This window comes from Gymnogyps californianus, chromosome 3 (genome assembly GCF_018139145.2).
Source record: "Gymnogyps californianus isolate 813 chromosome 3, ASM1813914v2, whole genome shotgun sequence".
In the NCBI taxonomy this organism is placed as follows: domain Eukaryota; kingdom Metazoa; phylum Chordata; class Aves; order Accipitriformes; family Cathartidae; genus Gymnogyps; species Gymnogyps californianus.
The window spans coordinates 36,727,348-36,742,114 of NC_059473.1; the positions used below are offsets into that span (position 1 = coordinate 36,727,348).

General features: G+C 39.3%; 1 protein-coding gene across 3 annotated transcripts in view; it reads left to right on the top strand.

Annotated features, from left to right (window-relative positions):
• The first annotated feature begins 324 nt into the window (after nt 1-324).
• RMDN2 (regulator of microtubule dynamics 2) overlaps nt 325-14,767 on the top strand; it is a 50,197-nt gene continuing 35,754 nt past the window's right edge. For all 3 annotated transcript variants that reach the window (XM_050894226.1, XM_050894227.1, XM_050894228.1), the window contains exons 1-5: nt 325-358; nt 934-1,400; nt 9,541-9,733; nt 10,696-10,798; nt 12,913-12,973. In XM_050894226.1, the coding sequence (XP_050750183.1) occupies nt 946-1,400; nt 9,541-9,733; nt 10,696-10,798; nt 12,913-12,973 (812 nt within the window). In that variant the 5' untranslated portion in view covers nt 325-358; nt 934-945. The remainder of the gene's footprint in view (nt 359-933; nt 1,401-9,540; nt 9,734-10,695; nt 10,799-12,912; nt 12,974-14,767) is intronic.

The following is a 14,767-nucleotide window of genomic DNA, read 5'->3' on the forward strand; positions in this document are numbered from 1 at the left end:
GCAATGTCTGAAGCAGGTGCAGCAGGCGCCCCCCAGCAGCACCGCCCGGCGGGACTCCCCGAGCTGCGGCCCACCCGGGCTCACAGCTGGAGGCCTCGGCCCCGGCCAGGCCAAAGGTCCGCCCGCCCGCTCTGGGGCTGCTAGGGCCACAGGACGGGCAGGGCCGCGCCGGGCCCGTCACCCGGAGGGCCCCGCCGGCGGCTGCGGCGGAGGCTCGTCCCCCTCGATCCGGGTATCGCCGCCCCGGGGCGGCTCCGCCGCCGCCGCCGCCGCCACCGCCCCCTGTGCAGCGGGGGGAGAGCTGCGGGGCCGCGCGGCGCCGCGCCTGGGCCGGACCCGCTCCCGGACCGGCCCGCCGGTACGTAACGGCGGCGGCGCCGGGCCCGGGGCTGGCGCTGCCGCCGGCGGCGACCCCTGCCGGGGCGGCCGGGGCTGGGGCGGACTGCGGGACGGGCTGTCCCTCGCGGGGAGGTACCGCGGGGCTTCGGCAGCCCTTCGGCGCGGTGGGGCCGGCGCGGCGGCGAGACACCCCTCCGGGCGGCGCGGGCTGCGCTATGGCCTGACAGCTGGGTTTCCGCCGCTCTGCAGTTGCGGAAAATGCGATTATAGGAGTTTCTCGCATTAAAACAAAAAAATCCCAAGATGCGGAGAAGGTTAAAAGTGAAGGCTGCGGTCGTGCGCACGTGCCTCTGCAGAAGTGTGTGCCCCTCACCCCCCCCCAGCCCCCCAAACCCACAACCGTCTAGGTTTTGCTGTCATAGCACATAGCCTTTTATTGCAGAATCTGCTAGAGTTGTATTGTAACTTTGTGTCTGCAGCATGCACCAATTATTCTAGTCTTACACTTTGTGACTTAAAAGCAAAGTAAATCGTTTGGGTAGAGTAGGAAAAACATCTTTAACTCTGACTGTTATTGTTGTCTCACAATTTTAGGAGAGTGCAGAAATGTCTCCCTTCGAAAATAAAGGACTAATACTGGGCATAATGGCAGGGACTGCTGGAATAAGCCTGATGCTGATCTGGTACCGTAAGATCCGAAAACCCGGTGCAGCTGTGCATATACCTGCATTCCTAGATGTAGGTAACAGGCTTAATTCTGTGGGCTTGCAAAATGAAGCTCCTAATGAGCAAGAAGCAGTAATGGTTTTACACGGAAGGCAACTGCAGATACTAGAAAAATTGAATGGTTTGCTAGTAAGTGTGGACGAACTGAAGAGAGAGGTGAAATTTCTGAAAGAAGCTATTCCAAAGCTTGAAGAACTTGTTCGAAATGAGCTTCAAGGGAAGGGAGATGTTCAGAGAGTTAGCCCATCGCACAGAGCAACAAAGCGGAGAAAAGCTGAGACAGCTTCTGGTGCAACAGAAACTACCAGCTCTGAGGAGGCGGAAAGTGAAGGAGGGTGAGTCAATAATATTTTGTATATACTACAGTACACATGCAGTGCAAATTGCATCATTACCTATGTGAAACTTTGTATTGTAAACAGGAGCCCTTTTAAAGTTTTAAGTATATTTTATATTTCTCTATATGCAGGGAAAAAAAAACAACAAAAATTCAGATTAGTAATTTGTAGATCAGAGAAAACTCTGGGTGGCCATCTCTGAATCTGCACTAGCTGAAGTTGGCTTAATGCCAAGAGTAATACGGATTTTTAAGGGTGCATTTGGTAACAATCTGATGCAGTATTGCTACATAGCTATGCAATGAGAGGCAAAGTTCAGAATAATGGTGTAATTTTAAAAGTGCTTCAGTAAGAAGGTAGTCTTGTCTTGTGTCTCTAACAGAGTTTGTTCAAACTGTACAAATGCTCTTGTGCTTTTCATGATAATTGTCTTCTATGGGCGTTGAAGATGAGTTATTACAGTGTTCTGCATAAAGGTATTACATACTATGAAAGCTATGTCCGAATGCAACACGTGTACAAATGGCAGTATGTTTATGTATATTTGCTGTTGTATACACTGTCTGGTGGCTTAAAAAGTAATCATGAGGGATTCAGGGTACTGACTTAGTAAGGTAGAAAGTTCCTAGTTTTGATCATATCTTGTAGTCCCATTGTGGTTAATGGGATCTTTTATACGCGTGAGTTGAGGAACATGCTGAAGGATAAAATGTACCTGGAGTCCAGGAGAGGGACTATATTTTTGTCTTTTCATATGTTACCTAATATACCCTCCAGTAGTAATGTAAAAATGGTGATGACATTGCTCTCTTGTAATTGCAACTTTGTTTTGATATAATCAGATTAGATACTTATATGCAATTTAATAAGGGTATGTTTATAGCAACTGAGTTTTTTGAACCATCTCCTCGTTGTGTTATACATACCTGTGTAGGCAACATTATGTCTGTAAATTGCCTATCTTAAGTCGTTTTTTTTCTTTAAAGATTTATTAATTAACTGTAATACTGACAGCAACATGCTGCATATAATACTTAATGGAATTCTATTTTTTAAGAGTTTCTCCAAATTTATTTTCAGTTCCTATGGGCAGAATTTCTTGTTGTGTTACATCCCAGCCCACATACTTCACAAGTCTTATATTTTGATACCATATTTTGAGACTTGTCAGTTCAATTATGAACCGTTCTTTATTTTAAGTATTCAGTATTGGCAGGGATATTCAAAGACATTCCTCCTTCATATGGTGTAGAAACCTTTCAGTTCTATTAGTTTCTCAGATTGTTTTATCCGTTAGTTGATTTGCAGAGGCCTTTATGATATGCATAAAACATTTGGACATGTAGATAAGGCTAAAGGACCAGTTTATGAATAATCAGGTTCACAGATGCAACATAGGGGTTATTCCACACCTAGCATTTGAGAAGAACCCATATTCTGGTCAGGAGAGATGCGTTGCTGTTTGAGAACTAGCCAAGGAGACTTGTCTGTTCAGGTTCTTCTGTGTGATGAAGAAGCTGATGAGATGATCCAATACAAGTGATTATAGTGTGCAAGAGCTTTGAATGTGTCCTTAAGAGAGGCCTTCTCTGACAAGCATTTGTGTACAGTCGAAAGGAAGATAATTCAAGGTTATAGATAGTGTTAGTTGTTTGGGTATGTGCTTTTCCAATGCTATTTTTTTATTGCTTTTGAAAAGAGGTGGTTTTTTCCTACTAACACGTTGTACTTGATGTGCTTGTTTTGCATATCTTCTCTAAATTTAAGATAATTTTATTTAAGTAATTTTGGTTTTGTATTTTTTTCTTCCTCTTGCAAATGGAATAGGTTGTTAATCCTAATGTGTGTACAATTGCAATGTGTATAGCTTTTTCTGAGGTCTTCTGTAACTTTAATGACAGTGGTGCATATTCTGTGAGAGTTTGCCATGAGAGACAATAACAACACACTTTTTTTCCAGTTAATGTGGATCACCACTTCATGTGCTGTAGGTATAACACCATGTGCATTGTTTTATACTGTTCTTTGGTGAATTCCACACACAGTAATGCATTCAGTTGCTAGCGTGTACACTAGAGAAATAATTCTTCTCTTTGTTACGGGTTAAACATTTTTTCACTTTCTGTGTTCTATCTAAAGTACATGCAACATGTTTCACTGCCTCAGCAGTGTTTTCATGATCTAGAAGATAGGATTTTGCTTGTGTTAAGCACTTCTGGTTTTAACTGACAGATGGGTAGATGCTGGGAATTGACAGATGAAGTAATCTTAAGAGTTTTATGGACTTGTGCTGGATGACTACGTTGGTTTCAGATTTGTAAACTTCTTCCAGAAAAGCTTTTAATACTACCTGCTTTTTCCATAGAATATTTGAAGCTGACAGTCTCTGGTGTGGTCCTCACTGCTTTGATCTGCTCTGGTCATATTCTCAATATCACTGTTGGTATTCAACACCTTGGGAAGAGAAGCTTTCTATTTTGCCTTTCAAAAATTATATATTTCTCTCAGAGGAAAAATATCTCATGCTTTTTAATAAATGAGATATATTTTTACATAATAACAGATAGCCTGAATGGAAGGTACACTGAATGGATGGGACATTGACTGAATCCTAAAGAGCCTACGGTTTCTAGTCTGTGCTTTTCTGTATTCTATTCTTAATAGTTTGTTTCAGTTTCCATCATTTACTAGTGAAAACCTCAATCTTTAACATTTGAGAATGTGTAACAAGCACTCATTCATTTACGAATAAAATAAGTTGTGTCTGGATGATCACCTGGGATGGAGAGTGTCACCTAATTCTCCTTTTTGTGATTATAAAGTTGTTTCCTCCCTGATACAGCAGTGATGAACCATTGACATCAGTGTCATGTTTGGCACCAGTCTTCAGCTGGCCTGGCATCCAAGCTTTTCAAATTACATTTGGCATCAGTCACCAGAAAGATTCACTGCAGTAAATCCTTTTCCTACAGATGTTTTATTTATAATTTTTCCTTGAAATAGTTTAAATACTCAGCAGGAAGAAACATTTCCCTTGCGTGCTTCTGAGTATCACTTCACTTATCATTTCTTCATTTATTTTTGCTGCCCATTTGTTTTCAGTGCAACCCTCAGTTGACCTAAGAATCTGATTTGCCAAACTTTTCCTCGAAGGCTGCTTATCATTACTGATGGATATGCACTCTGCTGGGTCATACAGTGCAAATTTGATCCAGATCAGTCTGTAACATATAATCACCTTTCTATTGAATTAGCTGGAATGGATGAGACGGTGTTTGTGTCAGCTTGTGATTTTTTTAAGTTGGCAGGGAGACAACAGATGATATTTGATCTGTCTAAAAGCTGAAGTGTTGTGAACATATGATACCTGGTTAGGCCCAGTGTCTGCCAATTTACAGGCAATCCAACACAGTTTTTGAACAAGCAAAGTGAGTTTATACCACAGTGGTGTTTTATACCATGTAGCTCAGGTTTTCTTTAATCCAGTACGAGGTGCCTGGATTTACTGAACAGCTTAACCACAGTGTGGTGAGTCTCCAGCACAGTTTCCATTTGTTCTTTGAACTTTGAACAGTCCTTTGTGATCCAGCTGAGTTGGTATCCAACTTTGTGATACCAACCTTGGTAATAAAGGTGAAAACAAGTTGGCACTGACTGTGGACATTTTTAAAGTTCTTCCATTTTCTCAAATATTGGTCAATGTGTTTATCACATGTAAATACTCACTTTTCTATTTATCATCTGATAAAACCTCTTGCAGGAAAATACCAGGTGAAATTGCAGATGTCAGTGTTGTTATATGAAATATTTGTAAAACAAACAATAATAACTCTTCCTCATTTTTTGTTAATTTCCCTTTTGGATTACTGTCATCAGCCCTTAGACTCTTGGAGATTTTAAACTGTGTTAAAAAGAATCTCCACTTCTGTTTGTGTTAGTACTGATTTTTTTTTTATAGTATTGCTTTTCATAACATGCTTTTCTAGAATGATTAGATGTATAAGCCTACTAGCTGCTTTGTTGAAATCAGTTATCAAGCTCTTCTTACTGTAGTTTTATATCAATAATATCTGTTACATTCTTATTTTGTCCTTAAGTAGCTGGAAGGACTTCCTATCTTGTAATAAAACTGGCTTCAGTTCAAATTGGTAAAGTACAGCTTACCCAAGTTGTTAGGAAAAATCCTAGCTGTTTATTTTTTAAAAGTCTGTATTGCCTTCTTAACATGTTATGTTTTCATGCTTACAACATTTCAGCTATGATAAGGATCGAACAGAGAGCTAGTAAGAAAATTAATATCATCAGAAACAAAACAGAAAAATATTTTTTATGCCTAGTTTGCCAAAATGGTTGAAGTGATATTTAATGTTTTATACTTGATTAAATTACCTTGCTGTCATTTTACCCCCATGACTCCTGAGCAATGTAGGAGTTTGCCTGGGGTGCGTGACTAGTGAGGTAGGAACTCATCACAAATAAGTCATGAAGCCCTTGGCTGTCACCTTGGTGCTTTTCCTGTGGGAAATACTGGGAGGCAGCAATGTCAGCTCTGGAGCCAAAGAAGAAGAGACAAGGAAGAGAGGACCCTCTGAAGGCACTATGAAGTTATTTTTCTGAGGAAAGAAAGGAAAAATTCAGAGGAATGCTGGTGCATCTTGGAGGTAACTAGCATGCCAAATCTTAAGCACTAGCAATTGTTTGTACTCCCTTGGACATTTCGGTATCAGGACATTTAAGTTCTGGCCTTCTCATGAAAAACACTATTCACTTCAAACCAAACTTGGAGAAGATTTTAAACATTTTGTTTCTTTCGTTTGAGAATGGCATTCTTTTCTGTTGGTTGTGTAGAAACTCCTGCCCCGTAGTGTAGCTCAGTGCCTTCTCATCTATGTCAGCAGGCACAGGGTTGTATGGTTTGTTGCAGTCCCTAGGAATTACTGGCATTGCCTTACGCTGAAAAAAGTTATTCACTGTTGTGTTTTTCACTTCTCACAGGTTGTTTTATAGGTATTGTTTTGCCTTCTTTAAAGCATGCAATCAACAAGTAAATTGAAATTTATGGCATTCTCATCAAGGTTTAAGATGGTCTGCTCCACATTTTAATTCTTTGAGGATTCATAAAGCAGATAAATAGAGGAGGTAGGAAAGAATTTCCCAGGACAGTGGAGGTGAGGGGGAGTGGGGAAGAAATGACCTGTCCTCTCTCCTCAGCACAAATGTGGCCTGATGTCATGGTATGACCCCAGCCAGCAACTAAGCACCATGCAGCTGCTCCCTCACTCCCAGTGGGATGGGGAGGAGGATCAGGAAAAAAAAGTAAAACTCATGGGTTGAGATAAGAACGGTTTAATAACTAAAGTAAAATAAAATATAATACTAACTAATCATAATAATATAGTAATAATAATAATAATTGTAATGAAAAGGAATATAACAAAAAAAAGAGAAATAAAACCCAAGAAGAGACAAGTGATGCACAATGCAGTTGCTTACCACCTGCTGACCAATGACTGAGCAGCGATCCACCCCTCCTGGCCAACCCCCCCAGTTTATATACTGGGCATGATGTTCTATGGTATGGAATATCCCTTTGGCTAGGTCAGGTCAGCTGCCCCGGCTATGCTCCCTCCCAGCTTCTTGCACACCTGCTTGCTGGCAGAGCATGGGAAACTGAAAAATCCTTAACTTAGGATAAGCGCTACTTAGCAACAACTAAAACATCAGCATGTTATCAACATTATTCTCACACTAAATCCAAAACACAGCACTGTACCAGCTACTAAGAAGAAAATAAACTCTATCCCAGCTGAAACCAGGACATGTGGAGATCATGTTCCTGTAGGAAAGGTGGGATGAGGAAAGGCTTGATGCAGTATGGTCTGATCTTAAAAGATTATTCTTCCATGATATTTTATAATTAGCTCCTGTTAGACAGTGACCTACTTCACACTTTTTCCGTTTGAGTCTCTATTATATGACTTATCTGATGTTGTATGAACTTGATGTTTGGCCTCAGTTTGATGTTTGGCCATGACAGTTTGATACAGTGCTGCTGGAAATCTCTGTTGGGCTTGTTTGGAGTGACAGGGCTTGGCTGTCAGCCCAACCTTGGCCTTTATATTTTTGCTGGGAGAGTAACATTTTCTGATAATCACTTTTGTCTGTTTTCTAACATTGGAACAGTAGTGATCATAGAAATTTTAGCAGATGTTTATGCAGCAAAGATAAAGATGACAACATCAACATTGACTTCCAGACACTGATTCCTTACTTTCACAGCTACCTGCTTAGGTAGCATTTGATTCAGTGCCCAAATTCCTGTAACTAAGGAGTGTTACAGTTGCCATATTGTATGGGAGTTTGAAATTGCCTTTACTGCTTAGTTGTTGCTATTTTTTATTATCTAGTGCCCTTATTTTAGGTCAGTAATTGCACAAACCCTCAGTGCATTTATCTTTTAATTGGGGGGGTGGGGCATCCAAACCGTGTGAGGAAAGGTACTTTCCAAACATACTTCAAATCATAGGATTATGTATTGGAGCTAAAAGACTGCCCCCTTCCCACCAAATCCGTCACACTTTTGGTCAAGTTAGTGCTGTTACAAATGCAGCCTATATATGATGTAGCTCTGCACCCAGTTCAAAATAACTGTGGAAGAACAAGGTGCTGTGTTTTTAAAAATGCTTCAGAAAACCAAAATAAATGTTTGGTGACTTACGAATAAAGTATCCTGTATCTGCAGGATACAACATAGGATGTGTCATCAGCTTCAGCATCATCAAGATTATGTAAAACAAATCTGTAGGAGTCTGTGAAGTTTCCCATCTCTGTTCTGCTCCATGTTGTTTTTCAGTTTGAACACATACATATGGTTTATGTATGTATTGTTTTATCCAAATGTATTTTTGACTCATCTTTCCCATATTACCGGGTTAATTTTGCAGCGAAACTGTCATGCCACATCTAGTACTTCTGTAGCTTGATAAGCAGTTGTACTTGTTCATTTACAGGCTGTAAGCGTATCTGCTTGTGTTTTAGTTCTGGTCACTTTCGAAAGCAACATACTGAAAACAAAATATTTAAACCCCATGATTATTAACCTCCATTTATATTGCTAACATTCCATACTGGTTATATTTCTGGAAAAAAATAGATTTTATATATTTTGACTGTCATGGCCTACTTTGATTATTCAGTTGCTTAATGTGGATAGTACATTTCATGCTTTTTCTGCTCATAGCTACCATTTAAAAAATCTCTGAACCTGGCAGCTAATACTTTTACATTATTATTTCTAATCAGAACAATAATTTCAAAAGTGGAAATGCAGAAGGTTAGGCTTTTCTGTCCATTTTTAGTACATAAGCAAAAAGCTACTTTTTAAAAATAATGCCATTCAGCTGCTCCTATATGAAATTGGAGTACCCTAACATATGCTCAGCACTTTGGACAGTAAGGCCACCTGCTTATCTCTGCATGGTATTTATGGCTTTTGTAAATATTTCTTTGTCCTTGACTGCCTTGTGCTGAGTACTTGTGCACTAAGCATAATGAATTAATATAAGCTCTTTGCCAGTTTCAGATATTCTGACCTTCAGAATGTTCAAAAGAAATAAGTAAAGGAATTGATAACAGTGGTGTTATTGCTTATATTTAGATCTTACAAGTGTTTAATGAAACATTGTATAAGTGATTCCTATAGCACTTAGTTTTTGGTTAGTAAGTTCATTCCTATTTCAAAAAATAGGGAAATTGAGGTAAAGAGTTGAAGAGGCCTATTCAGGGTTACAGAGCATGTCTTAATACACATTAATGATTTAAAGTGTTCTGCATTTGAAACACAAGGATACATGTGTTTCTACTATGTATCTGCATCTTTTTAATGCGATTTTAGGCAGCAGGACAATGTAATTACTTGCCTGTTATGTTTGGAATATGATTGTACTTTTGTTTGGAATATGATTGTGTCCTTTGAAGATAAAGGTTTTGTAATAATAATAAGCTTGATACCATGAATAAGAACTCCTTTAAGGTTGGACAACTGGAAGAAATTGTGCTCTGAAATTTTTGCATTTGAATTTAACAATGCTTTACTAATATTTTTAGAAAATATGGTTATTATTTTCTGTGATTTTAGTTATCTTACAGCTCATACTGATTCTGAAGGAGACTCCGAGGAAGAAAAGGGATGTATGAAATCACCCAATGCCATTGTGAAATCAGAAGAAGAAGAGTTATTTGATCTTTTACAGCAGGTGGACAATTTGCACAAGGGTTCAGAGGGTGACAAAAAGGAGGGCTTCAGACTGCTCCTTGAGAAAGATGATGAGGTATTAATGGGTAAACTTAACATTATGTTGCTATTAACTTATGCTTTGCACTGCTTTTGAGAACTTCCTTAATACAAGCATTAAAATGTACACAGGAATGGAAGATGAAATTTCATGCATAATTTTAAAATACAGTGAAAAAGAAATATTTCAGGGTGGTGTCAATATTCATGTTGGGTGGGCATAGAAGTTTTATTATTTTATATCTCATCCAGGCTCAATAACTTTGAGGCTTTGTTTGATGTACGTATTCTTGCATGCGACAAAGAAAGATCATGGGCTTTTTTCTACGTAAATGATACTTAATTTTGCTGGGTTTAGAATGGTCTATGTGAGAAAGTCCTGTGGAATTAAGTAGTGACCAGACCAAGTGCTCTCAAGAAATCAAACTATGAGCCTGTAGTCTGCTTATACCTTTCTGGTATACTTCGTGTGAATTTTTCCTTTGACTTTACTGTGCACATATGTAACTTCAGATAAAATTTCAAAGTGGTTTGATGTGCAGTGCTTAATTCAGAGTATCAGTTTCTTCTGATTTGTTAAACATTAATTCTGATTATATTTTCATTTACATATTGAAATACCCAGGAAGGTAGATGAGATACTAATTGTGAGTGAGTGTGGTGCTTATGGCATTCCTGAAGAAAATACACATCACATCATTCAGGGATCTATTGTGCTTTACTGGATTACCTTTTTATTTTTCATATTAAAAGAACTTTAAAAATATTTATGAAATAAAACATCTTTAGACAGCCCCGGGTATTTCCAAAAGCTGTATTCTACTTTGGTTGTGGAAAATTGGTCATCTGGTTCTCACAGAAACTAAAAGTAGTATAGAAGGACGCAAAATAACCTAAGATTTATGCCATGTTCTGATAACCTTCTTTAAGCATTATGAAAGGAAACTGTTTAAGTCACATTCTGATCAGTTTAATTACCCAGCTGTCCTCTACTTTCAGTATGAAGACTGTGTGGACTTCCTTTGGAGACTTGCACGTGCTTATGGAGATCTGTTTGAGATGACTACTGATGCTGAGGAGAAGAGGAAATATGTTGCTGATGGTAAGCAGAGGAAAAATGTTTATGTAGAATGCCATCTGAATATAGTGAAACATGCTTTGAACTTTGGTTAAGTTTTCCAATCCAAGGAATTTCCAATCCAATAAGTGGGAGCATTTGTACTGTAATAATAATGTTTTGTGCAATAAACTGCCACAGTATACAACTTCAGTCCATTCTTTCCTCACTGGAGAGATCCAAAATCGGTGAAAGAGAAGTATTGTGGGTCATAATTGAAGGCTGTTGACTCTGGATGGTGCCTTAAAATCCTTTATTTTGTTGAGAATCAGGTGGATACAGAATGTGAAAAAAGACAGATGTTGTCAGCACAGTTTCTTAATTGCACCTTTGGGAGAGCAAGAGGAATAAATAAATGCCAAGGCAAAATCAAGGTTTGTTTTTCTGCTTTTCTGTGGCAAAGGAGCACGCCTGAATACCAGCAGCTTCTTTTGTGGTGATGGTGGGGGTGAAACTGTGAATCTGGAAAAACTGTGGACCAGAGACAGAAATCTTGTGTGACAATTGAATTTGCTTCCAGGCATCTCTCCCTATGTGTCCTGTTTGACAGCTTAACCTCAACAAGGTTCTGATTTTCTTCTTCACAGCACTTTTTCTTTGTTGCTTTTAAAAGCGTTGCCCTTTTTCTTTCACTGTCTGGATGCATATTGGCTAGAGGTACAGTTTACATTTCCCTTTTTGTTTTGAGCCTTCTTCTCTTTATTACAATAAAACCTACATCTTTTCTACCTGAGTCACTCTCCTCCAGTCAACATGCTGTTCTTATAATAATCCTTTTTGCTGTATCTGGGAATACTTCTCTCTCTTCTTTGTTTCTCCATTGCCTCTCCCTTTTTTGCTGCACCGAATTCCGGTTTTGTAAGTGTATTCCAAGTTCGGGTTATTTTGTCTTTTGTGATTCTTTTCCTGTTTTCTACTTTTTGTTCTGTCAGCAGTGACAACATCACTGACAAAGCAGTTTTGGCTGCTCTTTGTCATCCTCAAAGGCTGTGTCATGCCTTTGTGTTGTCATTAGATATTCCATAGCCAACCTCAGCTTGTCCAAGGTCCTTGTCCCTATCCTTTTGTCATCTAAATACTTGTGAAGACTTGCACTGTCTTAGCTGCTTAATTGATACTGTCTTTGCTTTAGTAGCAACTTGGCTTCTTTGTATGGAAATCACGCAGTGCAGTGAGGATTATGACACAAACTAAATTACAACAGTAAACTCTCTTGTTGGATCCTTTGCTTTTACCAGTGACTGCATGTAGCCTAAGCTGATGAAAGATAATGGCATAGCAAAAGACAGGGAGAGATAAAGAACGATGGAATGAAATTGGGTCTCAGGTGTTGAGTAACCAGCCTAGTTTGGCTCATTCTCATGAAGTGGTGGGTGATGGCAGCCTTTTTCATCTCAGTTTTTGGAAGTGGTGCAGAGGGATTGAGACTGCAGAGGAGCTGGCAGTAGTTTTCGTGGTTTTTTTCATTCCACTGTGTTGGAGGACTGTGTATGCTGTTCTTTGTTTTTATGAAGTTAACTTGCAATACAGAAATGTCAGTGTGGCTTAATTGGTTGCAGCTGAGACTTTGCAAACAGCAAGCATCTCATCTGAACTTCTTACTGGGAGCATGGGTTTGATCAAATCACCTACTGTCATCTTTATTCAGTTAAAAGTGGAACTTAATGGAAGTCTTTGTGCTGGAAAGGAACTTCAACTAGTTCATTCCTGTACCCAAGGCAGCAGGCAGCTTTGCTGGTTGTTCTGACAGGTGCTTCTCTAACCTGCTTTTAAGAGTCTTCAGTCTTACAGACAACACGGCCTCCTTTGGCAGTCCAGCCCAATCCTTCCCTGATTTAGCTGCATCTGAATTGGATTTAAGAGAAAATACTAAAATTGCACCCGTATATATATATATGCACATATTTATATATATATGCACAGGTATGTAAATGATGTAAAGCGAGGATGTTACATTGTCCATTTAAATGTTTACAAGAACAGGAAGCAATTTCTTCTTTGCAGCTAGAGTCTATCAGGTTGCTTCACTCTTTCTTGAGAGTTGCCTAAAACATGGAAGAGTACAATAAATCCTTTAATATATTGTATTCCATTTACAGGAAAGATTAAAGCTGAAAAGGCTGTTCAGCTGGATGCCAGGAGTGCTGAGAGTCACCAGTGGTAAGTTTGAGGAAGTGTGCATTTTTGCAAACTTGTATGTATTTATCAAATCCAGCAAAAAAAAAAACCTTTAGAGTTTTGGCTCTAAATAGTCCCCACAGCAAGTTACATTTATCATGCTGCAGTTTGACATCAATTTCATAAATTATTCATTAATATCTTTTCATAGTTTTATGGAACTCAATTATCATCAGTTTCAGCTAAAAATTACATTGATGTATTCTGTGAAGCATTTACTATAGCATGTGAAACAACTCAATAACCATACTTCACTACGTACCATGAAATGTAGAAGGGAGTATTTGCTTAAACCAGTATATTATTGCTCAGGGAAGCCATAGTTTTCCATTTACCTTCTCTTTCAACACTTCACAAAATAATGTCATTTGACCTCGTATTTTGTCCTTTCTTTTACTTGTAATAATCTAAATTCTAATAATTAAAAATAGACAACGAGAGGACTGTGGAAGTTTCAATTAACTTCTCAATTTTTGTTTTATCATATCATTTTCCTCCAAGCTTGGCACTTGGATTAATTTTGTAGACCTTGCCAGGACTAACAAACTCTTTGCAAATGTAAATATTTTTTATCAAATCAACATTATCAGGTAAAAGATAATTCTGCTGAGTTCTAGGTGATAGTTCCTCACCTTACTATTTTATTAATCAATTTTACTGAGCTCCTGATTTCTTTTCTAATATTGTTAGCTTTTCCTTTCCATTTTGGTTTCTGCGTTCTTCATTAATTTTGTCATTACACATGTAGGGTGGGATTTCACTTAACTTTTACATATCTAAACCACATCCTTTTATCCCAGGCTTCCTTCACAATGTAAAAAGAAGTAGCCACTTCTGGAGTGCAGTTCATCTGAGTCCATTTTGTCCATCTGCATTAGGGTGAGATTAATTTCTCCTGAGGAACCTGACAACTTCTCCATTGCCAATAAAGGGAGCACATGTCAGCTAGCTCAGGTTAGGTACTTGATTAGACACAGATGTTTTCATTTAGTTAGGTGACTCTCTGGCTTGGTCTCTCTCTCCTAAACTTCAAAGATGGCTATGTTATTTTTCCATGCTGTGTTCCTATGAGTGTTGCCGTATTTCTATGATTCTTTTTTTTCCTTCTGTTTATAACAACTAGTGATCCAAACACCCGCTTTGTAACAGTGAGGTGCTAGAAGTGGTGTGCTGTGGGAATCTTGACTAAGCTTCACCATCACAGACAGGTTTGCATTTGCTATTTCCGATGTCTTGGGAGTAATGATGATGCCTGCCTGGAGGTGAAGCCTAGGCCCCAGGTGGCTCTAATGTGGCAGTTAAGATAGGACCGTTTGCTTTTGGCCTTACCCAGCTGCTTGTTAATTCCTAATAGCTGGAGCTTGCCACTGTGGCAGCAAAACTCACAGAAGAGGATCATCTGAGCATCACTTCTCAGTGCAAGGTGATTTGAAGCCCATATAGCTTGAACACTTGCTGAAAGCAATTCACAGCCATTTCTGCTGTTTGCCTGACCACAGCCATGGTCACTTCTTCAGGGTAATGCTGGCGTACCCCTCTCAGCTAGAGCTATGTGTATAGACAACCACAAAATCACGTGCAAGCGCAAGTCCTGCCCCTCCTTCCCTCCCTTCCTCCCCAGCCCACGAGACTGACAGAATCTCCTAGTATAAATGCAACTTCACTGGCAGAAACTACACTGATAAAAGCTTACATATTGTTCAGGGAGATGTAGGTGGTCTGCTGGACTTCAGATGTGAGATCCTGTACTGGCAGGCACATCTACCAAGGGGAGAA